At 50.7% G+C, this 26,960-nt stretch overlaps 11 protein-coding genes across 11 annotated transcripts; 4 read left to right on the forward strand and 7 right to left on the reverse strand.

The window, feature by feature from the left end:
• Window positions 1–203: 203 nt before the first annotated feature.
• N7481_011513 (cytosine permease) lies at window positions 204–1,965 on the reverse strand (the record flags this gene model as incomplete). The annotated part of the gene is made up of 3 exons (XM_057270732.1): window positions 204–1,306; window positions 1,376–1,592; window positions 1,675–1,965. The coding sequence occupies 3 exons, from the start codon at window positions 1,963–1,965 to the stop codon at window positions 204–206; spliced, it is 1,611 nt and encodes a 536-aa protein (XP_057117906.1).
• Window positions 1,966–5,604: 3,639 nt separating this feature from the next.
• Window positions 5,605–6,858, reverse strand: N7481_011514 (nitronate monooxygenase; the record flags this gene model as incomplete). Its single annotated transcript, XM_057270733.1, has 5 exons — window positions 5,605–5,895; window positions 5,959–6,398; window positions 6,445–6,461; window positions 6,523–6,784; window positions 6,846–6,858. The coding sequence occupies 5 exons, from the start codon at window positions 6,856–6,858 to the stop codon at window positions 5,605–5,607; spliced, it is 1,023 nt and encodes a 340-aa protein (XP_057117907.1).
• Window positions 6,859–7,606: 748 nt separating this feature from the next.
• Window positions 7,607–9,272, forward strand: N7481_011515 (folic acid synthesis protein; the record flags this gene model as incomplete). The annotated part of the gene is made up of 3 exons (XM_057270734.1): window positions 7,607–7,936; window positions 8,025–8,233; window positions 8,291–9,272. The coding sequence occupies 3 exons, from the start codon at window positions 7,607–7,609 to the stop codon at window positions 9,270–9,272; spliced, it is 1,521 nt and encodes a 506-aa protein (XP_057117908.1).
• Window positions 9,273–9,510: 238 nt separating this feature from the next.
• Window positions 9,511–10,750, reverse strand: N7481_011516 (magnesium transporter CorA family protein; the record flags this gene model as incomplete). The annotated part of the gene is made up of 2 exons (XM_057270735.1): window positions 9,511–10,084; window positions 10,176–10,750. 2 exons carry the CDS (start codon window positions 10,748–10,750, stop codon window positions 9,511–9,513), a joined length of 1,149 nt encoding a protein of 382 aa, XP_057117909.1.
• Window positions 10,751–11,948: 1,198 nt separating this feature from the next.
• Window positions 11,949–12,567, forward strand: N7481_011517 (uncharacterized protein; the record flags this gene model as incomplete). The annotated part of the gene is given in 3 exon segments (XM_057270736.1): window positions 11,949–12,030; window positions 12,097–12,398; window positions 12,412–12,567. 3 exon segments carry the CDS (start codon window positions 11,949–11,951, stop codon window positions 12,565–12,567), a joined length of 540 nt encoding a protein of 179 aa, XP_057117910.1.
• A 670-nt stretch (window positions 12,568–13,237) lies between these two features.
• N7481_011518 (ADP-ribosylation factor GTPase-activating protein) lies at window positions 13,238–15,029 on the reverse strand (the record flags this gene model as incomplete). Its single annotated transcript, XM_057270737.1, has 5 exons — window positions 13,238–13,266; window positions 13,352–14,415; window positions 14,486–14,669; window positions 14,747–14,882; window positions 14,964–15,029. 5 exons carry the CDS (start codon window positions 15,027–15,029, stop codon window positions 13,238–13,240), a joined length of 1,479 nt encoding a protein of 492 aa, XP_057117911.1.
• A 358-nt stretch (window positions 15,030–15,387) lies between these two features.
• tim21 lies at window positions 15,388–16,203 on the forward strand (the record flags this gene model as incomplete). The annotated part of the gene is made up of 3 exons (XM_057270738.1): window positions 15,388–15,842; window positions 15,903–15,957; window positions 16,018–16,203. The coding sequence occupies 3 exons, from the start codon at window positions 15,388–15,390 to the stop codon at window positions 16,201–16,203; spliced, it is 696 nt and encodes a 231-aa protein (XP_057117912.1).
• Window positions 16,204–16,551: 348 nt separating this feature from the next.
• Window positions 16,552–18,142, reverse strand: N7481_011520 (L-fuconate dehydratase; the record flags this gene model as incomplete). The annotated part of the gene is made up of 4 exons (XM_057270739.1): window positions 16,552–17,154; window positions 17,220–17,825; window positions 17,925–18,029; window positions 18,098–18,142. 4 exons carry the CDS (start codon window positions 18,140–18,142, stop codon window positions 16,552–16,554), a joined length of 1,359 nt encoding a protein of 452 aa, XP_057117913.1.
• Window positions 18,143–18,883: 741 nt separating this feature from the next.
• On the reverse strand, window positions 18,884–21,434 carry N7481_011521 (uncharacterized protein; the record flags this gene model as incomplete). Its single annotated transcript, XM_057270740.1, has 7 exons — window positions 18,884–18,976; window positions 19,040–19,063; window positions 19,110–19,430; window positions 19,498–20,553; window positions 20,611–21,209; window positions 21,271–21,333; window positions 21,413–21,434. 7 exons carry the CDS (start codon window positions 21,432–21,434, stop codon window positions 18,884–18,886), a joined length of 2,178 nt encoding a protein of 725 aa, XP_057117914.1.
• A 282-nt stretch (window positions 21,435–21,716) lies between these two features.
• On the forward strand, window positions 21,717–23,533 carry N7481_011522 (DUF890 domain protein; the record flags this gene model as incomplete). The annotated part of the gene is made up of 6 exons (XM_057270741.1): window positions 21,717–21,796; window positions 21,869–21,911; window positions 21,987–22,129; window positions 22,154–22,392; window positions 22,472–22,996; window positions 23,076–23,533. The coding sequence occupies 6 exons, from the start codon at window positions 21,717–21,719 to the stop codon at window positions 23,531–23,533; spliced, it is 1,488 nt and encodes a 495-aa protein (XP_057117915.1).
• Window positions 23,534–23,734: 201 nt separating this feature from the next.
• Window positions 23,735–26,534, reverse strand: N7481_011523 (Glycoside hydrolase superfamily; the record flags this gene model as incomplete). The annotated part of the gene is made up of 2 exons (XM_057270742.1): window positions 23,735–25,365; window positions 25,409–26,534. 2 exons carry the CDS (start codon window positions 26,532–26,534, stop codon window positions 23,735–23,737), a joined length of 2,757 nt encoding a protein of 918 aa, XP_057117916.1.
• Window positions 26,535–26,960: the final 426 nt, after the last annotated feature.

Raw genomic sequence — 26,960 nt, forward strand, 5'->3', positions numbered from 1 at the left:
GTCGGAAATATGACCGCACCCCGAATGACTGAACTCTCGGGCTTCATCAGGTCACAACTAAGATAGTGAATATCAGGGAAAGACATTCAAAAAGTAATGCTTATGCAATCGATTGAGGCAATGCCTATGCACGCCAAACTAAGTAAAACTAGCACTATGATCCAGTACAACCCGCTATATACATCAAATGGAACGAATATAAATCAACGACCGAAGTAATGTAACTCTAGCGGTCGCAAAGCACAATAGACCACAAAGGAGAAGGCAAAGCCTAACTCAAAGCCAACATCACCATAAGAGGGAGACACACCAGCATGCTTGGCAATAGGACCGATCCACCAGGATTGACTCATGCCGGTGACCACACCGGCAACGCCAAAGCAGAACGCAATACTGGCAGCAATTCCATGGGGCAGCTTCTCAGGCTTGTCGTAGTTCTCTGCATGGTAGCCGCCGAAACCACGCTTGAAGATAAAGTGGTCAGAAATGGTGATGCCGGAGTAAATAGCCAGCCAGTAGGCGATGAGGTTCATAAAGTTCTCCAGGACAGTCTCGAAGTGCGAGTAGCCGGGGATGGCGATGGCGAGGGAAACGCACGAGGCCAAGAAGGTCCAGACGAAGCGGGGCACGCGCTGGGTGTAGCGGTGCAGGACTTGCAGGGTCAGGGAGACGGAGTAGATGTTGGGACAGTTGTTGGCGATGATGGACAGGGCCAGGATGACCAGACAGAACTTGCCGAATCCGCCGAGCGGGTCAAGAACAGCTCCGATCAGACCGCCGTTGCCAGAGGTGGCGTAGCCGTCTGTGTACTTGTTGTCCCCACCATTAAGGGCAGTAGCAGAGTAGACGGCAATACCGAGGAATTCGGTCAGGAGGAGAGGAACAATCAGACCCAGCCAGGTTGCGAAAAAGACCTTCTTGCGGCTGCGATCGGCGGGTTGGTAGACGGTATAGTCGGCGGCATAGCTTGTCCAACCGGTAGCGAAGCCGTAGACAGTAGAACCGAAGGAAAGACAAGCTCCCATTTCCGAGGTACCAGCCTGCATGGGGATGTTCTGGAAATCACCCGAGTGGGCAAAGACACCTAGGACAATCATGAAGACGATAAAAGTAGGAATCCAGCTCCATTTCTCGTAGGTGTGGACGACTTTGTATCCGGCGAAAGTAACGAAGAGGGTACAGAAGGTGATGATGAGGATACCGGCGAAACCGGGGACGGAGCTATTGACGGCATTGAGAAGCTGAGCACCAACAATGGCGTTGGCGGCGGACCAGCCGATACAGGCGATGACGTTGAGGACGGCGACTAGGAAACGGTGGATTAGAGTTGGCTTTCTCTCTCTTGCGCGCAATGCATAGTCTTGGGGTTACTCACTGATTTTCACTGGGTACCAGCCGAACCAGAAACGCGACAAAACCATCTGTCGCAGGCCAAAGGGAGGACCGAAGCACGAGAAGAAGCAAACGGTCAAGATACCCAGCAAATTGAAGAACAGACAGACCAGGAAGGCGTCGATCGTTCCCAATCCGAAGAGGGATTTTCCGAGGACACCAATGGCGAAGGAACTAGAGACCATGTCTGCCGCTAGCCACTATAGATGAGAGGGATTGGAGTCAGTGGGTGTGTTCTTCCCAAGGTTGTGTGTCAATTGAAGGCAAAACGACTCGACATACCATGCTGCCAATGTTGAAATATGAGGTATCTGTGCGCTCGTTCTCAGGCACACGCTCAATACCACGTTGTTCGACATTGATCTTTCCAGCAATGCGCTGGAGCTTGGCGTACATCGAGTTACCATACTCGAAGCTCTCGCCAGGGACTGCGCCATCGCTGACATTGTCCTGGTAGTGGTCGTTGACGTTGACGTTGTCACTAGTCTCATTGCTGTAAGTTTCGTAGGAGGTGTTGTCGACTTGGGGCGCCTTCTCGACGTCACGAGACCCAAAACCGAATTTGGACCGCATCGTGTTGGTGGAAGTTGAAGTCGCGAGGTAGAGGCCGAGGTCAAACGTTACACGTCAAAATCGAAGTCGACTGAAAGAAGAATGAGTGCACGCGAGGAGCTTAAGAGCTTAGACTCGGACTCGGACTCAGACTCAGGCTCAGCCCAAAGAGGGAGAATTGGAGGAGGTTTGGAAGGGATGAGAGAAACAGCTTCACATATCGAACTTTTTTTTTCTTTTTTTGTGTTCCACGGCAAGGGGAGGATCTAATATAGTACCAGCAAATGGACAATGAACCACAAAATTCCTGTGGGCGCGTCCGAGTCGCCCCACTGGCGAATGGCACTGGCAGACTTTGCGTGGCAAAGGTTCCGAGATAGGGACCCCCTCGTGGGAATTTTTCCAGAACACAAGCAAATGACAAGCTCTTAGTACCCACTTGGGCTGACCTTCAACCAATCAGCAGTGGTACATAGTCTTATCGCAGGTGGAACTGCTGGGGCCCAACGCGAAACGCGAGGTCGCTTCCGACTAAAGTGGACTCCATCGAGGAATTCCCACTGGCTGAATGCTTGAATGCTTTCTCTATGGGATCCCATGGGATGGTCGGACCGCCGATAAGACCCGTGCGAGATACGCCCAGTGTAAATTGTACAAGTTGTACACTGTACCGAGTACGAAGTACACCTTCCACTAATATGATGGCTGCTGATAACATGTCTTGCAGGCTAAGCTTTGCTTCCAACCACATGGTCTACTGGTCTACCCAGGTACAAAGTATGTACCCATGCTGTACACTTCCCACGGGAACCGCCGAACTGCGTTCACATCTGAACCCCACGAAAGCTTGACTCGACTTGACTCCCCGGGGTCTCATCCAACGCATGCTCTCCCCGCACGGGGGTCCCTGCATCACCCAACTCAAATTTAGTGTGGCAACACCATCCATACAGCCCGAGGTCCGTCACCACAAGGTCTGGGTCTGTTTAATCCCTATTGCAGACGGGATACGATGCGGAGAACCCTCAATCTAGCAGGTTGAGCCGGCTACGAGGGTGTCTCATGCACTTTCTCGCTCCAAGCCGACCGATCGCCAGCGGCATTAGAATGTCCCGGATTCGCGCCAGGGAGCAGAGCACAGGGATCAGGGATCAGGGACCAGGGTACAGAGTACAGATGCTGGTGCTGATGCTGATGCAGGCGCTGGGCTCCCAGTAGATGTTCGGTTCGTGATAGCGGAGATGACCATAGGGTTATCATAATCTATTCGTGTAATCGGGAGTCAGCCCCGGATCTGCACCACTGTTTGGCCCCTTTCTGGCATCATCCCCGGTTCCATGTGTCGTCCTCGCTGCAAATCATTAGCCCAGCCTATTGGCTCTTATCAGCGGTGCAGCGAGTCCGACTCCTCCTATCGTTTCCCCTTTGGCTCCCATCTCTCCAGGTACTCTTCCCCCGGGCCCACAACTGACGTTGATATGCACGGTCATCTTAACTACGGTTTGTTGTTGACCCTCGTCATACTGCATATCATCACTTATCCCCCCCTATTTGGTGTCTATAGGCACGCTACGATCCCCTCGGTGGCCTCCGATCCTTGTGGCTATCGCTGTTGATCTCCTTATCCAGAAACCTTCTCTTCTGGGATCTCCTTGATCTACGGTTCGTTCCGTTGCGATCGATCTCCAGAATCTGGACCGGCGGTTAACCTGCCTAAGGATGAGGGTGAACAAGATGCGGGGGGGTGATTACGTAGCTCACGATAGTTTTGTAAGCTGGTTTCTGATCTTCTAGGTCTGTCAAGGTGATACCATGCCCCTCTTCCAAGGTTTCCCCTCTTTCTCTCACACTCTGGCTCGCTATTGCTTTCTCTATGCCTTCCTGTTTCACCGAGAGAAGAAAGGCTTTAGAACCTCATTTCATCCATCCCATCAATTTCTCTAGCTTTCGCCTTTATCTTTGAATAAACCTAATATGCAATATAATCTAGATCGACTCCCCTCTGGCCGTAACCAACCTTCAACGCCGGGCTATTGCATTTCAATCACTAGATATTCCAACTCGAATGAGCTTGCGTACAATGGCACTTAACCTAGTTGGATTTATGTCAAATGAAGGATCAAAATCAAACCCGAGCTTTTCATTTCAAGGTTGGCTGTAGTTGGCGATGACTTGATCCATGACTTTCAAAGGGCCCTGATTAGGTAGCACCGCTCTGGATCGCAGGACCGGTCACCAAAGGAGAGTAATGGAATGGTTTTATTTCTAAGAAGGTAATTTCTTGGCACGTAGACCCTTATGGTCTAGGGGAACAATTGGTTCCTCTAGGAAAGTCCATATGTGGGATAGGAGAAGCTGAATTGGGGCTGATCTTTTTGCCTTTTTTTGCAGAACTTCCAGGTCAACAGTTTAATGATGTCCGCTAGCTACCAACTTCCTTTTTCTTTTTCTTTTTCCTGCAACAAACGCTTTGTGTTTACGTTGTTGATGTTGTTTAGGTTGTTTACATACAGGTGGGGCCCGCCACCCATGTGATGTGTGATAGGCATGTTTAGAGAATAACATCGAATCAATAGCCTAAGGGCAAAACATCAATACGAAGCTTTAATGAGAGTTGTTAATTTATTCCAGATAATCCTAGGAATACTCATATGTATGCTTGCAGTTCTAGTGATAGCACCAGTCGGTTCCCAAAGAGGAAATCGCCATATTCTAGCCTCCGGGGTGTGTAGGGGGGGTTTCTTTTCTCTACAAATAGGTGCAAAAGAGAAATTCGACTAGAGTTCTCTATTAAAAATATACTTAAATTGGAGAAATGAGGCAGTGAAAGCAAAAAGGGAAAAAAGAGAAAAGCCGGGCCCCCGAGTCGAACGGGGATTACTTACAGTACTCGAAGTCTGGAAGGGCACGTCCCCTTGTACTAACCCGGCGGATTTTGAAAGTATGGGTGCATTTACCCTCATCACCGAGCAAATCGCCGAATTGGGAGTCGGAGGTCAGTAATTTATGCGGAGGGCTCTACTAGTAGGACATAATGACGTCTTTTGCAAGCCAGAAGCATTTCTTATAGTATCATAACTCTATCCTGGAGTGCAGTTGCATCTTATCTTTACAAGGTTGATGTCTAGTTCGGTTTCGATCAAGTGGTTCCAAGCTCCTTCCATGTTCACATCAAGTCTTCGTGAATTAGGATGACTGGCCAAGGCTTAGTACAAGCCAGGACGAATGTCCTTTCCTAATTACCCGAAGGCGATGCAGCATCCCAGATAAAGTACATCCCTAGGTCAGCTTATGTGAACTCCTGAAGGGCCTGGCCCATAAGGAAGCGTTTTTTAGATGCATTGTTGTCCTGTTGGAAGTTGTATTTGCAAGGAGGTTGGAGCAGGTCAGGCAACACCCACAGTCAAACTTACATAATTCGGAGATTTAACCAAGACCTGTCAAATCAAATCCACTGGCAGTACATTGCCGCTGCTAGTAGGTGCCGAGGTATAGCTGATTTCGAATACTACTACCTGTACATATAAAAGAATATGATATTGAGTTTTCATGCAATTCTCTCTCTGATGGAAATAATCAATATTTTAAGAATGGTCTTATTGAACTATGTACTTGTGACCGAGTAGTATGCTAGATGAGACAACAAAAAACGAGAATTATTTACAGCTTGGCAACCATCTTTTCACCCTTCTTCAGGAGAGCAGCAGCATCGTGAACGAGCTCATCAACGATAGCCTTGGCGGGCTTCTTCTCATCGACAACAGCGGAGACCTTACCCATCAGATAAGGACGGGCGTTGTCAAGGTAGTCATCGTCGATGTCATCGGGCAGGTTCTCAAAGTCGTGCTCGACGGGGATAACACCCTTGGCAGTGAGCTGCTTGATCTCCTCGGCGCGGTTATCTTCCCAGTTCATGATGTACTCGTTCTTGCGGACACGCATGGGGCGACCCTAGAGTAATTGTTGGTAAGTTATACAACGTCAATACAAATATCAATCAGGGTGATCACATACAGTGAAGATAATGGTACGAATGTTATCCTCGAAGCCAGCGGTACGGACAGCCTCCTGGTGAGCCTTGGGGGCACCGGCCTCATCGGCCAGGATGAAGCGAGTACCGATCCAGACGGCGGAAGCACCGAGCATGAGGGCGGCAGCAACAGAGTTACCGTTGTAAAGGCCACCGGCAGCGATGACCTGCACGGGCTGACCGGTCAGAGGGCTCGTCTTGCCCTGAACGAGCTTGGCGACGGCGGGAATGAGGATGGTAGTGGGGACATCGCCGGTATGACCACCGCCCTCGCCACCCTGGGCGCAGATGATATCAACGCCGACGGCCAGGCACTTGGCAACGTGCTTGGGGTGACCGATCATGTTCATGCAGAGGATACCAGCGCCGTGCAGCTTGTCAACAACGGCCTTGGGGGGGAACACCGACGGCGGAGACAAAGAGGCTGGCGCCTTCCTGGATGACGATATCGACGAGCTCGTTGAGCTTACCCTTGGTGTAGTCGTAGCTGGGAAGGAAAAATCGTAAGTTAGTGGATACCACCGGTGTCACATGGGATGAGAACTCACTTGGTCTTGCGAGCGCTGCCGCCGACCTGGGGGAGCAGCAGGTCAACACCGAAAGGAGCGTTCTTGTCGTTCAGGTAGCTCTTCAGCTCAGCGACCTGCTCCTTAAGCATCTCGGGGGTGTAGCCAACACCACCGATGACACCCAGACCACCGGCGTTGGTGACAGCAGCAGCCAGCTTGGGACCGGCGGCCACGTTCATGCCTGCCAGCAGAACGGGGTGGTTGATCTTGAGCAGATCGGTGATGGGAGTGCGGATGACCTCTGAGGCAGAGACATGGTTAGCAAGAAGATCTGATATTAGAGATAAGACGGTGAAGCATACGAGGAGAAGCCATGATGGATGTGATGTGTTTTGGAAGTGAAAACTGGAAGAGCGAAGAATCCGGGGAAAGCGGACACCTATAAGAAGCAGTCAGCCGAGGCGCTTTCACAGATGATGGCATGAGCCTCGGCCCAAATTGAGGAGGGGGCTGACACCTAACTCCAAAGGCACCAAGGCAGTAAGGCAACAAGGCATTCAGGCAGAACTTTCGGGGAAGCACCGGGTCTCCTCACGTGCATCTGGCCCCTTCCTCCGTAATGGCAACACTAAACTAGGGTCCTCCTAATTGAATCACCGCAAGGATGGGCTCAGGGGCACTGTACCGAGGATCTGGCCATTGTCTATCAGCATGCACTTGTGCTCGCGAGATTCTCTCCTCACCACAGCCATTGAGATCGGTTAGACGGTTACCGTTACAGCCGGGGACTCCGCATTCGACGCGGCATTGCGCTCGGTCTTTTCACGGGTATTGGGCTAGAAGGCAGGTCGCTGATTATTGATCGCCGAGGAATATTCCCAAGAATTGTTTCTAACATATAGTTATAGTATTACTTCTTCTGCGCGTTCGAGTAGGTTGCCTCCGCAATTCCCAATTCCACCGTTTCAATTTCCATGTTGCCGCAATGGCGTTATCTATCATTTATCTGTATCGCCCCAGAAAAAAAAAAATTGCGGGACGCCATGCATTTTTTTACATCCCTTGTTCCACTGCACATCTGCTACCTTCGATTCAAAACTAAGCCTAGCTAGATCAATTTCCTATGCGCGACCCGACAGTCTTGTCCTTGCGCAGTGAAGATGTCCGCCCGAAGCGTATGACCCCGCTATCGTACTTGAAGGCTTACGCGCGGAGATTTTCTTGCGGGCAAGAGCCGCGTCTAAGTGCCAAGATGAGTGTGCAAGATGGCCTGCAGACTCATCGGGCCTTCATTGCCCTCGGTAGTAATGTTGGAGACCGAGTGGAAATGATTGAAAAGGCTTGTCTTGAGTTGGACCGAGCTGGTATCACTGTCAAACGGACGAGTTCTCTTTTCGAGACAACCCCGATGTATGTCCTTGATCAAGGTACATTCATTAATGGAGTTTGTGAGGTATTACTCCCCCGCAGAGAACCAAATCTTTTTTTCTTTTTTCTTTGCCTCTCTTCTCCATACTTTGACTAAAACTAACTGCTTCAAGGTTGAAACAACCCTCGCACCCATGGACCTGTTGGACGCCCTTCAGTCAATTGAGAATGAACTCGGCAGAATGAAATTGATTGACAAGGGCCCGCGCTCTATTGATCTCGACATTCTACTGTATGATCAAGAAATATTCTCCCACGAGCGCCTGAACGTTCCGCATAATTTAATGCTAGAGCGTGATTTCGTGCTCCGCCCTCTCTGCCAGTAGGTCATGATCTGACACATACTACAATCTCGAACCTATCCAGCTAATACAACCAGACTCATCCCTCATGAACGACCACCTCAATCTGGCAAGAACTCCAAAACATACATAGATCATCTCAAATCTCTGCCACCCCCAGAGCCAACACCATACTCAACAACGCCAATTTCTCCCCAATTCCCCGCCATCCACGCAACAGACGCTAAACGCAATACGCACGTCATGGCTATTATGAATCTAACCCCAGACTCATTTTCCGACGGCGGAAAACACGCCCCATCAGACATGACCTACATCACTGAAACTGTCCGCAACTTCATTGCCCACGGAGCCACTATCATCGACATTGGCGGCGAGAGCACACGACCAGGATCAACGCCCGTAGGCGCAGAGGAAGAAATCTCCCGCGTCGTCTCCGCAATTAAACACATCCGCACATCTATCCCCGAAGCCGCCAATATCGCCATCAGCATCGACACCTACCGCGCAAGGGTGGCCGAAGCCGCCTGTGCTGCTGGCGCGGATATTATCAACGACGTTTCGGCCGGTACCCTTGATCCCGAGATGCTACCTACCGCAGCCCGTATCGGCAAGTCCATCATCTTGATGCACATGCGTGGTACCCCGCAAACAATGACCAAGTTAACCGACTACCCCGACGGAGTCATCCCCAGCGTTGCGGCCGAGCTGCGTCAACGCATCGAAGCTGCCGAGGAAGCTGGGATTCGCCGCTGGCGCATTATTCTTGACCCAGGTCTGGGCTTCGCAAAGAATCAGCCGGAGGATTTGGAGATTCTACGTGAGTTGTCTCGGCTGCGGGAGGCGGAGGGACTTGACTGCTTCCCTTGGTTGATGGGTCCCAGTCGGAAACGATTTATTGGCCACATCACTGGCGTGAAGACCCCGCGTGAGCGAGTTTGGGGTACTGCAGCAACTGTGTCGGCTAGTGTGGCCGGTGGCGCTGATATTGTTCGTGTGCATGATGTGCATGAGATGTGGCAGGTGACTAAAGTGGCGGATGCGATATACCGTGTATAACAAGGCAGGCAGGTCCTCTTGGTTGGCGGACTGATGATTTTCTTTTTTGAGTTCAACATTGCATAGGGCGGACTGAGAATGCTCTCTTCATTCATCATGGAGCTCAGCTGGTCCAACTCGGCGTACAAAATATTTGATGTTTTCAACTTCTTTTGCATATCAACAAGCTATTTATGTATTCTTCCAGCATATATTCGCGCTGATAAGTACTATATTTATGACGGATCTCGGGAGGTATCTATATAATCCGAGCTTTCCTGAGAATGAACAAAAGCAATACCGCGACAAGGAGTTCGAATCCCAAAATTCCACACCACCACGCCACATTCTTTACATCCTGACCAGGCACCTCGACGTTCATACCAAAAGAAGTCGTCGTGACCTGCATGAGTACAACGATTGATCCAATCGCAGTGAGACGGCTGAGGGTTTCTGCAATTTGATTGCGCATACGAGTAGAATCAAACGCGATTCTGCTCATAAACTTCGTTTGGGATCGCGATAGCATCTGCTCTGCGTTGGTCAAGTGGGACATCATGGTCAAGACATGGTCCTGGATATCGCTCAAGTATGAAGCGACATCGGAAGGCGAAGCACCCAGACTACTGCAGTGACGGGCGAAGCACCTCACGACGTCCGTTTTATCGTTGAGCAGGTGACGGATGTGGGTGACCTCTTTGCGATATTTGTGGATGTTCTGCAAAGCAAGGCCGATGTCGTCGGGCTGGGTTATATCCAGTGTGTCTTCGGTTACTTCCACGCTTGTCGTGACTCGGTCTATGAGGGGTGCGAATCCATCCACGATATCATCACTTCGGAGAGAAAGTTAGCTCATGAGGCCCGACAAAGGTAAGGTAATCATTTGAATATTGCAGACGGTGGGTGGGTGAGGTGGGTGCGTACATAAGAGCGTAGCAAATCCAATCACTAGTCAACGACAAATGACTCTGGTGTTCCTTGATGCGGTTCCAGACATGCGCAGGGTGGGGGGTATCATCAAAAGTAAAGCTCAAAATGCTATCGTGAAACACGACGCCGTAAAAATTATCCGAGTCGTCCAGATCTCCCGCAACAGCGTCCGGCTCGAGAGGAAGCCGCAAGGAGACGAAATAATAAGGACCAAAGAGCTCAATCTTCTCTCGGACTTCGCGCATTTTTATATCCTCTGTCGTGAGGGGGTGAATATCCAATAAACGTGACAGCACCTCGATATCCTCATTAGACGGTGATGTCACATGAAGCCACCAAAGCCCGATGTGCACGCCCGTTTCCATGAGATGATTAAAGGGGTCACATAATGACTGTAACGATGAAAGATTGTCGGCATGGACGACGCAATGAAGCCGAGTGCTGAAGAAGCTATATCGTCTATCTCCCTGGGCAGAATCTTGGTTATGGGGCTTTTCGTTGGCGGCACTATCTTCATTATTGGTGGCAAGGATGGACCGTCGCAAGCGGAAATCATCCATCAGCCCCATTTTGCAAGTGAGAGTCGAGAATCAAGCTAGATTGGCCCATATGGAATAGGAGTGATGTTTGAGAAATAATAGTAGGACGACGGGCCCAGGAGGTTGCAATGGCATGCAATATGACGACTAATACGGTGGTGAAAAATTGCGGTCTAATGCGGCGGTTCAAAAGTCTCGGCATTGTGGCGGAGCCCGCGGAGACGGGGAGTATATCTACCCCCTTACTTTAGCCCCCGCGTCACAAGCACCCATGGTTGAGCGAATTATGCAGTCAATCAGATGGCATTCTGTTCATCTACAATTCACCGTCAGTTCTAAGTTATCTATGGAGAAATTCTAGTTAATGAGGACGGAATAGCCTGCTTTACACGGTTGGTGCCTCAGGCTTCATACTGAAATGGGTTGCATCATGCCAAGAAACTGCTTATTGTATGCAGTTGAATGCTCATTTATAGTATGTTCAAGTATAGATTGAGGACTTCAGGCCAGATTTATGAGGTAAATACTAACCAAACGTCGTCGTAGACAGGATTCGTCCGGATCTTGACGAGCATAGATAGTGAGAAGATGTTCAGCCTCAATACGAGTACGAGGCCACAGATGGTGAATATACATTGTGCAACAGATGATGACCTTAGTTAGCTAGTACCAACTTTTGAATGCTACCTTTGACGAAAGACTTTCTACTGGCATGCCCTAAAGTACCTATGCATTTGCAAAGGGATAAAGACAGGGCTAATGTCATGAGATATTCCTGATGCTCGATATTGATTCTCGTAGCAACCCATAGTACAATTTTATATCTTCCGACCTCCCTCATCATTGGCCGCTTTCAAGTTTCGTTCCAAAAATCGAGTAGAACAATCAGCATTCTTATAAATCTCCGTTATATCTCAACGCCAAAATATCGGTTGGAAAATTTCCCTACGTAATTACTGTCCGTTTTCTAACACTATCATTTCCAGCAGCGGCCTCCATTTCGAGATGCGGCCCGCAGATACAGCTGGTTACACCTTTCTTTCTTTCTTCTATCGCAACAACTTGAACTTCTAGTACTACTCAACCTCTTGCTGTGTACCATACTACCCACTGGCAGATATATTCCACAGCAGCTATCCCATCTCCAGATATCCAGCACACCCTTTTACGCTTTTACACCACTACCTTCAACCTTGGAAGTCCGATCAGTCGATCAGCACCTATCCAAATGATGTTGGAAGAATTGTTCACGGGCCATGAATCTTTTTGGCATAGAAGATTCCACGCTGCAAAACACTACGGCCAGCGAGGTACTGATTAACATGACTATATCGCACATCTTCGGTACAGTAACACACGTCCTTTTATTTGTAAAGACTACGGCCGAGATATCTTGGTTAAAATCATTATCGCCGATTACAAGCTTCGTATGAACGCCCAGCAGCAGGAAAGGATCAAAAGGAAAATTGGCAGTGCCTGCACGTCTGGCGACTCCAACAAGAATCTGGTCAAAGATTTGCATAGTCAACTTTACAATGTTCGACTTGAGTGGAACGAAGTGTCATACAAACTCTACGAAGCAGAATCCATGCTTGATGCATACCCATCGAAGCATAACTACGAATATTTGCACAAGAACCCCAGATGGTACATGCGCAAAGAGCTGATTACAGATTGTGTGGGTCGAAAAGGATGTTGCAGTCGTGGCTGTGGCTGTTGTGCGCTCCGTGCTACGAATTCTTATGAGAGAGGCACAGGCCATTGCAAAGTGGAATGCTCATGCTGCGTTAGCCATCGAGGCTCTGAACCGACTAGAATTGAAAAGGCGGAGATATTCAGCGGAATGAGAAGTCGGCTTGAGAATAAAAATGCAGCCTACCTTCTGAATATGGCGAACGCTTACTTCTCGAAGCCTTAAGCTTGGTGAACAGGCCTTTTCAAGGGCTATAATTACAAAATCTATTGGTAGGGCTTGCTAGAGAAGCTAATGGCTCCACTGGACTACTCATGCAAGTTTGGAAATAGCAACGAGGTAGTACCTACTAGTAGGTATTCATTTAGCTGAAAAAAAAAGTACTAGTATTAGTCTCAATTTTCTATTCTGATACATGCACTTCCCATGGTGTCACTTCAAGTTGTTCCAAATCAAAAAGGGGTGCAAAGCTTATCCGTTTATTTTGCGACTGGTTCGAAATCATACTAAGAAAAAGACATAGGAAGTGACAAAGGGAATAAGGTCTTGCATTCATCCGTGTGGTATGGCGAAAACATGACAAAGCAGGAAAACAAATAGTAAATAAGGTTCTTGAGCATCCACCCATCATCCGAGCAGAGGATCTCCAATAACTAAATATCCGTGACGGTGGTCTTTTTAGGCGAATGAACAAGAAGGGGACCGTGGTTGATAACGAGGTGTTGGAGGGCCAAAAGTATACGTCACACATCACAAGAAGGGGGGATCAATAGTAGGCTTGCTAAGTAGGTATTTGATATGACAATAATATGTAGTCATGGCATTTAGTTGTTCAGGTAGTTGCGAATGGCACCTATGCTCAGCACGGTCAGCGCCCAAACGTTCCGAATACTTTGTATATACTGGAAAAACTAGAAAAAAAAACTAGAAAAACTGACCTTGAAGCTTGGTAGCCCCCTCGCCGACAATGTGAGACAAGTTCTCGAGGTCGTCTCCAGCAGTGATTCCGAAGCGACGGACAAAGTCCTTGGCCGCATTTTCGAGATCGCCATAACCGTCATCCATCGCAGGGAGCTCATCCTCGGGCCGGCCGAAGTAGGCATTGCTAGAGATCGACGTCGCACCGCCGAAGTCTTGCAGTCGCTGCTTAGCCTCAGCCTGAGCGTTGGGATCGAAGCGCTCGCGACCGAAGTATTCATCAGACGAGATACCCTTCTGGGTGCCGAAGCGCGACCGGGACTCAGCAAGCTCCTCCTCTGTGAAAATATTAGCTGCTGACTGGGAGGGCTGGGATGGGAATCTTATACCATTCATAGGAGACTTGGCAGCGCCAACGGCACCAAAGCCAAGCTTCTTGGGAGCCGCGGGCTTTGACACTTGGCCAAATCCAAGTCTGTTCATACCCATACCAAGGCGCTCGACGTCACTAGAGTTGCGCTCGTGGGTCTTGCTTTGGCTTGGGCTGATAGGGGCGGGAGAAGCAATGGGAGCGGCCGCAGTGGCGGCTCTGGCCTTCGCATCGGCCTCAGCCTGCTCAGCTTCGGGGTCGTAACCAAGCTTCTCGATACGGTCGGCTTCCTCTTTGGCCTTACGCTCCGCCTCGTCGAAATCAATGTCACTAGCGACCACCTTTTTCGCTCCCAGCTTGGGTGCCTTCTTGGCTCCCAGAACGCCACCCTTCTTAGCACCGCTGGTCGTAGAAATCTTTCGAGTAGAGGAGGAAGGGCGAATGGCAGTCGGGGCAGGAGAGGAAGCCTTCTCCTCAGACGCGGATAGTGGAGATTTTGAGCGAGATCCGTTTGCGCCGGCGTTCAGGAAAGGGGATCCGGTTCGGCTCACGACAGGTGGCGTTCCAGTGCGGGATGGAGGGTTGCTGGGGCGTTTGATGGAGGGCTTGTCCCAAGAAGAGAAGAAATCGTCATCTGCCTCAGCAGGAGTGTTCGAGCCGTCGGATGGAGTGCCAGCGGGCAAGTCGGTAATGACCACCTCCCCACTGGGAAACCTAGATCAACAATAACCATCAACACCAATATTCGAGGTTGTCCAATGTTCGTTCAAGCGGGTATACTGACTGTTGCGCATCCGCCGCAGCACGTCTCTTGAGCTCCTCCTTATATTTGACAGCCGCATTGGAGGTATACTTGACCTTGGGATCCTTGCTCGCCAGCGCCGCAGATCCACCGTGCGACTGGAAGTATTTGGTCGCCGACTCATTTCCGCCCACCTTCATCACTCGCAGCTGTTCCCATTGCCATTCTGAATCGCATGTGTTAGTCAATTTCGGGCGCGAGGCGCTAATGGGTCGAAGGGGGCGAAGATCACAAAATACATACGGTCGAGGTTGGTCGAACGAACAAAGGAGATGTGGACACCGAGGTTGCGATGGTGAGCCGAGCAGTCGAGACACAGATAGATACCGAGTGGGACTGATGACCAGGTGGGATTCTTAGAGTTGCAGTCGAAGCAGACCTACTCGCCAGGATCATATTAGTGACCAATGCTCTGAATAACACGAGGGCCGCACCGGGGATGGCGGGGTGGTGTGCGCACCTTGTTTGCGGGTTTCAGCTTCAGCTTCTCAAAGATCTTTTGAGACTGCGCCTTGGAGGCACTCATGGTGAACTGGAGGGGGAGGGGAAAAGATGTCCAGCAGTGTTAAAAAAGAAGCCGAGACTTGGGGAGGAATGGGCGAAGGACGAACGTGGTCGGAGTTGGATTGGACTGGACAGGACTCTGTGCCTGGGTGTATTTTGCAATCTGGCGGTGGCGCCGAATGCGTGTGGAGTGGCCAGTGACTACCAGTGATTACCATTGACTATAGGAATTACGCCACCCGCCTTGCAAAATTACCGTATTGTAACTTTCACAAGCACGTGAGCCCTCGCTATCGGCCGTTATCGACTCTGCGGCATTTGGGACTGCGCCGCATCATGGGCATGACGGCCTTGCTTTTGCTTTTGAACGCACGTCCAGCATGAATCCTCAATATTTGCGTGCTCTCCCGAGAGCCTCCGTCGAAATCTCCACTGCTCTGCGCTCCTCATCCCGTATCCCGTACGAAATCACACGACTCTATGCCACCCAGAGCGATCTAGGCTCCGGGCCTCGAAAGAGGAGGAACATCACGGTGCTGTCGGACGATGGAAGATACGAGTGGGGCGAGTTGAGTGGTAGGGAAAAGGTGTCGCGTGCGACTCAACAGTCCGTAAACTTTATGGTTGTGATTGCTGGCGCAGTTCTCACTGGTGGTGTTTTCTACCTTTTTTGGACCGAGATTGTTTCGCCAAATAGCCGAACCTGGCAATTTGAGAAGGCTGTGGATCGCATCAAGGAAGACTCTCGGTGCACAAAGCTCCTTGGAGATCGGAGAGAGATCAGGGCATTTGGCGAGAATACATCGAGCCGATGGCAACGAAACAGACCTATTGCGTAAGTCGCATGAACTCCACTTATACACGTTGAACCTCTGTCGCTGATAAGTTGGCACAGCACCACCGAGGAGAAGGATCGACTAGGACGTGAGCATCTTCGTATGAACTTCCATGTAAGAGACTAACCTCCAGCTCCCATTATGAGACTATCTTTTCCTGACTATACTCTTCAGGTGGAAGGACCCCTCAACTCTGGCGTTGTCGTCGTACACATGATCAAGCACCTGGACAAAACTGAGTGGGAATACCAACTCCTTGCTCTGGATGTCAAGGGACACTCACGCATTGTTTTGGAGAAGGCGTCGGAGCGACCCAGTGTGGCCAGCTCTCTAAAACTCTTTGGTATCCAATGGCGCTGAGCTATACATACTACTGAATATCCTCAACTTTGTGTTTCTCATTCCATCTGAATGATCGGATGGCTTGGCGCTAAAATTGGACGATAACGGGGGAGATGCCCCTCATCCAGCGCCTGTCATTGCAGCGGTGCTCTCTGTACTTTTATGGCTGAGTCCTGGGCCCCCTTCTCAGACGATGACTCTAGCCTCATTGATGTATTATATTCTACACCACAGCCATGGTGCAGTTTGCCAAATAAGGCGAACAAATGAAATACCCTACCAGAACCAAAAGACTGAAACTGAATATTTTATAATATAAACATTGACATGAATACACGTAAGGATATTAGGAAAAGTTATTTTAATCTATACCACCCGAGGTCCCTCCAGAATGTCCTTCGCCTCCTCTGACCGCCACCAACTCTTACCCTCCTCACCAGGGAACGCAAAAGCATCCATGCTGTCAGCCTTCATCTCGACACTGTAGCCCGGCTCCAGAGGAGTGACATAGTAACCGTTCTTGACGCTGGAGGGGTGCACGAAGTGCTCGTGCAGGTGATCAACATATTCCAGGACACTCTTCTTGCCGCTAACGACGACGTAATCAATTGTGCTCAGGTGCTGAGTGTATTCAGGGAGACCAACGCCACCAGAGTGAGGCACAATGGGGACACCGAACTTGCGAGCCAGCAGGAGAATTGCCAGCACTTCGTTGACACCACCAACACGGCAAGCATCAGCCTGCAGGACGGTGAGAGCACCGGCTTGCAGAAGTTGCTTGAAGATGACGCGGTTCTGGCACATCTCTCCGGTAGCAACACCGATGGTGCCGTGAGGGGTGTTCTCGAGAGCCTTTTTGATAGCGGCGTGGCCGAGGATGTCGTCGGGAGAGGTAGGCTCTTCAATGAACCAGGGCTTGAACTCAGCCAGCTCCTGCATCCAAGTGATAGCCTCGGGGACAGACCAAACCTGTTCAGACGCAATTAGCTTCCATACTATAATATGTGAGTTGATAGACTATACGAGAGACATACCTGGTTAGCATCAACCATGAGGATGTTACCACGGTCGTAACCAATAGCCTCACGAGCGATACGCAATCGCTTCTTATCATCCTCCAAGCTACCACCAACCTTCAGCTTGAAATGCTTGTAGCCTTGAGCAACACTCTGGTCCAACAGGCTCTTCAGCTTCTCCTCACCATATCCCAACCAGCCAGCACTGGTAGTGTAAGCAGGTACAGCTTGGCTAGCCTCAGCTTCACGGATACGGTCCTGCTTTCCGCCCTCAACTTCCTTCAGTAGAGCAATGGCCTCTTCGGGGGTGATAGCATCAGTGATGTATCGGAAGTCAATGCAACGCACGAACTCCTCGGGGCTCATATCCGCAACAATACGCCAGACAGGCTTGCCGAGGGTCTTGGCCCACAGATCCCAGAGGGCATTGATAACAGCTCCAAGGGCCAGGTGGATCACACCCTTCTCGGGGCCGATCCAGCGCAACTGGCTGTCGGAAACCAGGTAGCGCCATGTCTTGCCCCAGTCAGCGGTAAGCTCATCTAGATCCTTGCCAACGACGAGCGGGGTAACAAGGGAGATGGCGGCGCAGACGATCTCGTTTCCACGGCCAATGGTGAATGTCTATTCAACGAGGGTGAGTTAGCTAGTGTCTTTGCGGGGTTGCTCCGATGAAACCGAAACCGAGTTGTGGGGTCTTGAACTGGAAGGTCAAGGTCGTACCATGCCGTGTCCGCTGAAGTCAGAGTCTGTGTTGATGATACAGTAGGCGGCAGAGTAGTCACCAGCTGCGTTCATGGCATCAGAGCCAGTCTTGTCGAGGGAAGTCTGTACACCATCGTTAGACAAAGTCCGACAACATAGAGCAGTAGTTTGCGCGGAGAACTTGAACTTACGGGAAACCGCACATCCCGTGTGGTGAAACCAGTGATCTTGACCATTGTGACTAAGATTCGGCGATTGCAATAGTTGGATTGGGTTCAATTGCGCGCAGCAGTGCTTTGCTGTGCAATGACAATGCAGGGGAATGAACGTAGATATGCGGGGAGTGTTTCCGGGGCAAGATCTACTGCGGAATTGAAGCAGAAAATGTGTTAAAGAAACGACGGGGGGGTATATGGAAAATATGGAAAAAATGAAAATAATGAAAAGTGAGCCGGGAGAAATTTGCGACTCGTGGCCTGTATATAGAGGCCTGTCACCCCCCCCACGCGCGACGATAATTCCCCTCCTCACCCCTCGTTCTGCCCCAGTGGCCTCCATTTTCATGGGGGTTTAGTCCAATCGAAGCGTTTGGTTGATGGAGAATCTTTTTCCACCAATCACAATCCCGGGTGGGAACTCGGGGTAACTCCGGACGCGGGGATCGGATATACTATTTCCATTAATTACGAGTATGCCATCGGAGATCCATTGGCAGAACCTGGAGGGCTAGGTAGTAGTATACTAGTAGTACCTACTAGGGAGTGCAGCTAGACACTATGGGCATTGCATCTAAATATAAGGCTGACGGAACCTTAACTTCATGGATATTGATCGATGTACATACAAACTCCATCGTAATTAATTGCAAGGAAAGGTAGATCATTCCTACCGATATAATCTGCTTGAAAAATGCTTTATGGGAATATGGAATATCAACGCCTCTTCTAATTTGGCCCCAAAGTCCTGTAGAGCAGCCCTTAAGCCGACAAGCCGCGCTTCTCGCTCTCCGAGAAGAAGATAATCATACGCCAAAGTTTGCGCACAAGTACCTCGGCCTCCTCGTCCAATGCCTAAGAAATCACTGTTAGCAATGCCACATCTCGACGGTTCTTAAATAGAAGGGATGGTCTCACCTCTTCCAATTGCTCCACGAGCTCCTGGGGGAGATCCGCGTTGCCGGATGTGCTCCTCCACAACATCCACAAGCATTTGCTCCTGCACACCAAGATATTCGACGATCTTCTTCTCGACGAAAGGCTTGATCTGGTCGCTTATGACGGCGTTGTCCACGAATTCCCACTTCACATCCCACTTCCAGAGGCCTTCCTTGTTGGCCGGAATCTCTGCGGCAAGTTGGCGCGCAGCCTGGGCTCGTTCCTCGTCCGACAGACCAGCAGCCTCGGCAGCGGAATCGAACTTGATGGGGATAAGAGGACGGCGGACAGTGCTGGCGGGCTCTTCCTCGTCCTCCAGCAAGCCCTCGACTTCGGCAACTGTTCTACGGTTGGTCGCGGCCTGGGCCTTCTGTGCAGCAGCACCAAGAGACAGCTTGAAGCGTTGGGGCTCTTCGCGGGGGGGCTGGAGCGCGGGCCTCGAGCTCCTGCGACTGGCGTGCGAGGAAGTCGTCGGCGGCTCCACGGGCCTGCTCTTGTTGCTGAGCCGAACGAGCAAGTTCGCGCTCCTCCGCGGCTCGATCAGCTTCATCGATGCTAATCTCACGGGCACGGAAAGCAGCCCGACTACGGAGCCACGCGCCGCGATCTGCGTAATATTCAGTAACCTTGCGGCTGGCCTCCGTATCATCATTCCACTCCTTAAGCCTCTCATCAGCCTCGTCGTGGAGAGCCTGGAGCTTGCCGTCTTCCTCCTTGTCTCGCTTCTTTTCACGTTCCAAAGCGGCTGTACGACTGCGCTCCCGATTGAGCCAGCGGCGTTCCTGGTCGAGGAATTGCTTCTCTTGCTCTGCCTTGCGCTTATCTTGACGACGACGCTCAAGCTCCTCGTCGCTGGCATCGGAGTCCTCGTCCTCTCGGTAATTATAGGCTCCGCCTCCGTTCATGCCGCCATTGACAAACGACACGCCCTTCTGATAATCCTTGGGGATCTGCACGCCGAATCCCTTCGGGGCTGCTGGGGCGTTGGGCATACCGCGCTCACGTGCACCCAGAGGAATACCATTTGCGCCACCAGCAGGACCACTAGGAGCCGAGGCTGGAGGAGAGGTGAGACGATTGTACCGCGAGCCCGAGTTTCGGGCACGCTCCATTGCCTCAATTTCTTCCTCGCGCTTCAACCGCTCGATATCCCGGCGGTTGCTTCGCTCACGGAAAGCCGCAATCTCCTTGGCCACATTTTCGCGCATCTCAGGAGGGATATCAGCCAATTCATCTTCCGCAGTGATGGGAATGGTGACGACCTCGCCATCCTTATGACCGTCGGCGTCTTTCATTTCGCTGTCGCCTTCTTTGTCCAGAGTCGAGATGTCTTCCTTTTGAATTGGGGTTGCCGGACTAAAGAGACCGGACAAGACGTTCTTCAGGTCGCTACGGGCAGTATCAAGGCGTTTCTGGAGTTCTTGGGGATCCCGCTCACCACGGCTAGCAACGAACTGCTCTAGATATGTCATAGTACTCTCATCAACAACAACCTAGCAAACAGGGTTAGCAATGCCTTAGAACGACGGGATAGAGGCCCGTATACATACCAAAAGGGTGCTCTTTTCGACTTCCTTCTCTTCCTTGTCATCACCAGTGCTAGGGCCCTGGCGCTTCACAGGTACCTCGATGTCCTTCAACACCTCCACAGCAATCTCCAGGCTATCAGGATCTTCGAATTCGGCGAAACCAAACCGACAGGGCTTTTCATCGGCATCTGTGGCACGGATCCAACGGCGTAACTTACCCGCCGATTGAAGGATTCGCTCGATACCATCATCACCACCGACACCCTCCGTAATGCCCCCAACGAACAATGTGCGCACAATTTCATCCCGGGTCGGCGGCTGGAGCTGCATCATCGAGTCGCGGCCGTGGTGGCGCGGGTTGTCATTACTTGTCGATCCGAGACCTGCGCGTCGGCCTGGACCCTCAGGTCCTCGTTCACGGCCGCTCTCTGGCGCTGTAGGCTTTGCGGGACCCGAGGTACCTAAACGAATGACTGGTGCAGAGAAGTTGATGTTCGGCATGTTCGGGGGCGGTTGGAAATTAGCCGGGAAGCCTCCGGGGCGACCGGGTTGTTGGGCGTTTGCTGGTTGCATACCCGGAGGGGCACCAGTACCGGGCGCGGCCATGCCTGGAGGTGGTGCTAGAGCCAGTCAGCGTTGAAGCGTTTGCGCGTGAGGTGGTCTTTTCGAAACGAAACTTACCCATTCCCGGGGGTGCAGCAGGGTATGCGCCATACTCGGGGGCTCGGCCGTATAGACCAGGAGCTAAGAATCAAGTCAGCTTCGAAGAACCCAAGCGATTGCAGGGCCTGCGAGATTGAGGTTGATGAGAAGAGGCACTCACGTTGTTGGTAGGGATTGTACATGTTGCCGGCGCTTAAGCCAGGGTGGCACGAGTTTTGTTCTTTTCTTTCGAAGTGACCTGCTGGATCGCAATTCACTCAGGCGTCAGAATAAGGTGGATTTTCTACCTGTACCCTGCAGAGATTCCAAGTCGCGATGCTCAGCTTCAGGCGCGTTGCGAGCAAAGAAAGTTGGAAGGTTGCGGGTTTAAAGACGGCCCGTGCGGTCACTTCTTGGCGCGGGTTCAACGGAGCCGCCTTCTCCAGCATCAAACTAAGACTTGTACTACATCTCAACTTTCAACCATGGGCTCTTTCAGAGATTTATACAAGAACGATGTTGATTTTGCTGCATTGTCCTTGCAATCCAAGGAGTTTGCCCAATAGTACGTATTGAGTAATCCTTGGGCCCTTGTCCCAAGAGATCGGACGCAATCTGATGCAACCTCATCCCCCAGCTTGAAACCAAATGGCCAACTGGACTTCAATGATTCCGATGCAGTGAGGTAATATTATGTTCTCGTGTGATGTACGCCTTATACGGTCTGTTCTAACTACAACCTTATCGGAATTTAGGCAATTGACGATCAGCCTGCTCAAGCAGGACTTCGGACTCGATGTGAAGTTGCCAGAGGATCGACTCTGTCCACCGGTACGTATAGTGTGCATGAAATTCTGAGGAATTCAGCCAACAAAGAATATCTGCAGGTCCCAAACAGGTATAATTAGTCTCGTCCCCGCAGACGAACATGGTCTAAATGCTCCAGGTTGAATTACATACTCTGGTTACACGATATTGTCGAATCGACGTCAAAGACATCGAATATCGGAAATGACACCGAAGGGAAAGTCATAGGTCTTGACATGTATGTTCGATACCTGAATCAGAAGCCGCAACTCGAACTCAGCTTATCATCTCAAGTGGGACGGGATGTTGCAGCATCTACCCATTGCTCGGATGCAAAACCAGACCTTCCTGGAAGTTTGTCGCTACCGGTACTATGTCTTCATTCTCTGGTATCTGTGTCAGTGCTAAAACTTTCTCTCTCTCTATCTTTCAGACATTGATGAGAATAATACACGAACTGCACAGGAGAATGTGAAAACGAACCAGCTCGAATCTCGCATTCGAGTCATCAAGACGGACCCCAAGGATGTCCTTTTTCCATTGGATAAGATCGAGCAAAAGAGGTATGACTATCTTAAACCGACTCTAACACCAACGTCTAACAGGAGAAAAGCCTTGATTTCACAATGTGCAACCCCCCCATTCTACACATCACGCGAAGAAATGGCCCAATCATCAGAAAGTAAATCACAGCAACCCTCATCAGTCTGCACAGGCGCCGATGTGGAAATGGTCACTAAGGGCGGAGAAGTCGCATTTGTCACAAAAATGATCGATGAAAGTCTCAATCTTCGAGATCGCATCCAATGGTACACTTCCATGCTTGGAAAACTGAGTAGTGTTACCGTTCTTGTCGAAGCGCTCATCAAACATGGTAATCACAACTATGCTGTGACGGAATTCGTGCAAGGGAGTAAAACGAAACGTTGGGCTTTGGCCTGGTCTTGGGGAGATCGTCGTCCTTCCATGGTATGTCGTCCACCTCTGAATTGTTGATTTTATATCACGGGTCCTCGCTTCTAACACACTTTGCAGAGTGTTGCTAGGGGGGATTCCTGGATTCCCTAAACATCTACTTCCCTTCCCTGCCGAATACAACTTCACCCTCCCAAGTGAAATCTCTATTGACGATGCGACAACATCGATGGACAAAGAGTTAGAGTCGCTTCGTTGGTTCTGGGAATGGGATCAAACTCGCAGCGCTGGCGTGGGATTTGCAGCTGAGAATGTTTGGTCAAGACAAGCACGTCGAAAGATGAAACTGGCCGGACAGGGCGGTTCTTCCGCGAAGATTGATTCTGTTCCGGATGAGGTTGCTTTGGGCATTCGTGTCGAGGCCAAGCTTGTTCGAGGCCAGTTGGATTCTTCGAATAAGAATGAAGTACAGATTGTTATACACTGGATCCAGGGTATGGATAGTGTGTTGTTCGAAAGTTTCTGCGGGATGTTGAAGAGAAAACTGGAATCGAGCAAGCGGCAAGAATCTGAGAGATAGTTGAAAGTAGTTGAATTCTACGCTGTATCAAAATACTAAATTTCTTTGCTCCCATCTTGCTCTCATTATTGATTGATAAACCCCAAAGTTACGCAGCAGGCACGAGTAGATATGATGGACAGAGCGTATTGTTGTGGAACATAATCATTTCTAATGCTATAAATGTATTTTCAAAGTTAATTTCGCAAGCAACGGACGCACTTAGTTTCCAGTGACCTCGCCCTGCAACTCCTTCAGCCTCGTCCACCCCTCAGAGTCTTCCCAGAAGTCTTTGCCCTTGCCCATAATTCCTCTGATAGCACTCCGCGCCTTGAATCTCCAATCACGGGCAACCATCTCAGTCTCTCCATCGGCGCCCTCTTCTTGACCTTCCTTATCCATCGGTCCATACCGCGCATATCCCTCGCGCACAAGTCTCTCCGTGGCACGGACAACCTCTAACCAGGGCTTCTCATCACCCATCTGGAATGCACCTTGCGCACAAGCAGCGACAGCAGCGCGCCAAGCCTTTTCTTGGACTTCCAGTGCACGGCTGGGTCTGTTGCGGAACATCTCAACGCGGGAAACGAGCAGCCAGAGAGAAGCAGAGTGGGTGATCAGCGGGACAACGCTATCGTCAATAAGAGATAGAATTTGACCGGCAATAGTACCCGACCGAAAAACAGGGCCAGACTCAGATTGAATGTGAAGAGATTCGTAATCGAAAGCCGTGATGAGGACGTCGACCAGCATAACCAGAATCGGACCATCAATACACTTCTCGCCCTTCTTGGTACCGAGAAGTTCAATTACTTTCTTTTGCGCAGTGATGACATCGCGGAATGGTGTTGAGGGAGGCGGGATTGAGGCTGCTACTGTTAAGACATTGTCCCAGATTCGAGCGTCAGTGTTCTTGAGTTGGGCAGCGCGTTGGAGAGCGGCTAGAGCCTCGCGTTTGCGCTTGTGGGGGTCGGCTTCGAGTTTGATTTCTTCACCTGTGCTTTCGTCGATTGTGACTTCAGTTGTCGGCTCTGGTTCTGGTTGGCGCATGATCGCCGCTGCGAGGTTGCTGTAGGCCTCTCCGTCGGTATCGTCTAGTTGCACGCAACGGGTGAAGGAGGCTGCGGCATCTTCCCACTTTTGGAGTTCGAGTTGAACACATCCATAGGCAAACCAGGAGCTGTGGTTGAGGCGGTTGATCTGCAAGCTCTTGCTGTAGGCTTCTTCGGCCTTCTCGAGCGCTGGTGGTGTGAGGGCCAGGAAGTGTCGAGCCAAAGATCGTTGAGCACGAGAATATCGTTGGTTGGAGACTTCCCAAGCACGCTCATACATTTTTTCGTCCCTGTCGATATCCCCCAAAATGCAGAACAGGCGCGGCGCATCGGCAGGTAGAGGTGACCGCTCGGGGCCCTCGAAGAGCTCATTATCGTCATTCTCATCTTGGCCCTTGGCCTCGTATAGTTGACGGCGCACCATAGACTTGCCCTTCTCTTCCTGCTCGGTAGCTGCATAACAAAGGGCTGCTTCGGCCCACATATGAAGCCTCTCATAAATTTCAAGAGCAGTGCGAAGACCACCCAGCTCGACCCAGCGTTTAGCCAGCTCGGCCTCTAACTTCCATCGGGTTGAGAAGTTCATAATCCAGATATACTCGAGTCGACTGGCAGCTGGGGCAGACTCGTCCTTTTCAGGACGTGGAAGGAAGGTTGTTGGATCCGATGACGGTTGTTGGGCCGCCGAATCGTTAGTAGCTGTGTCCGCAAGGACTTGATCAACAAGTGCTTGCATTTGTAGAACAGCTCGCTCCACAGTACGGGCCCGGTAGCCTTCCACTCGGCTGCGGAGAAGCAAAGCTTCCGTATAAATTTGCCAGTTAGAGCTTCCGCCTTCCAGCACTCTGGTAGCGTATGGCTGGGGTTTCCTCCCGGGTCAATCCGTTCTCTGGGGCAGTGTTGGTGATTGCGGAGGCCATAGCGAGTAAAATGGCAGAGTCCACGGGGTTGAGAATAGGTTGGTTGTTGGGGTCAACAGATTGGAGAGCAGGAGAAAGGTCATCCTGAACAGTTCCGGACTTTTTATCGGCGAAGGAGATGGCTTCGAGGAGGGTATCATCATCAAGATCCAACTTCTTGGGACCAGAGGCATTGGTAGAATTTGGTGTCACATCAGCACTCTTTGCCAGAATCACAAGCTGGCTAGTGTCGCGCTCTTGGAACTTCGTTCGCTTTCCCATCTGTCCAGTCAGGGCGAATTCGAAATTCCGAATGTTGGATGCCTCGTCGATATCTGCTCGTGCCTTGCCATCGGATCCATGGTGAGTGTGAATAATTGCGCGCTCCAACAAATAACGACTCTGTTCTTCAGTGTTCAGACCAGCCTTGGCAAGTTGTTCAGTATCCTTGTAGATCGCATCCTGCAATGTACTTGTAACTTCGGAAAGCATCTTCTGGTGGAGGAAGTTGACGCGCATTCGCGCAGTCTTTGCTGTGATGGATCCATCGAGTTCGGCACCTGCAAGTAGTCCCTTGGCGACTGAGAAGAGCTCCGGGTTTGGCGTCAACTTGTAGGCCGCTTCTCCATCGACAGACCAGTCGCGAATGATCTTGCTTCGAACGGTGCGGATAGTAGTGATGTCGGTTCGTAGGGCAGCGGGGAAAACTAAATCGGACGAGCTGAACTCTAAAGGAGGACCGGTGACATTTGACTGCAGGAAAGCGAACAGTGCTGCCAGGCCGATATGCAGGATCTGCGATTTTGTTTGTTCCGAGGTGAGTCCGTCGGGGGACGATTGGAGAGCAGCGAGGGCTTGACCGGCGACAAATGCGGTATAGGAGATTTCGTCACTGGCAACCTTTGCAATGGCATTGCTGTCGGAGGCATCATGGCCCAGAAGCTTCTTCGCTAGCGGTAGCTCGAGAGTTGGGACAACGTTGTCGGAGGTAAGGTGGACAGGATCATATTGGTCTTTGAGGGGTGCGTCAAAGACGCTGTTCAGCGTGGAGGGGAGTGGAGACTCGCTCATGTCGAACTGCTGTTACCAAGAAGTTCGATCAAGGAAAGCTGAAATCCAGCACAACTTGAGGTCTCCGCGGGGCCTTCTCGAAAGTGCGAATGGAAACCCCGCGATCTTTTTCGATTTTTCTTTATCGATAGCGTGTGTACAGAGGTGGAAGTGCGTGGAACGAAGTGTTACCCGCACTGATTTGAAGTATAAAAGGATATTGCCACATCCATCCCACCTCAACATCTTCAGTGCAAAAACTAACGTACACAAAGATGAAAAACCTCAAAGATTGAAGCATTCACATACTATCCCTCAAGCCCTATGAAGTATTAATCTGATCCTCACTGAGTCGCCCGCGCATGGCCCTTGAGGCGTTCATTTTGTTCCGGCGTTCCTTTACGCGCCACTAGCCAAGGACCTCAAGAACTGGACTGTCAGATATAC

This window comes from Penicillium waksmanii, assembly GCF_028829765.1.
Source record: "Penicillium waksmanii strain IBT 27052 chromosome Unknown utg000009l:1.0-4314994.0:1.0-4318279.0, whole genome shotgun sequence".
Classification (NCBI taxonomy): Eukaryota; Fungi; Ascomycota; class Eurotiomycetes; order Eurotiales; family Aspergillaceae; genus Penicillium; species Penicillium waksmanii.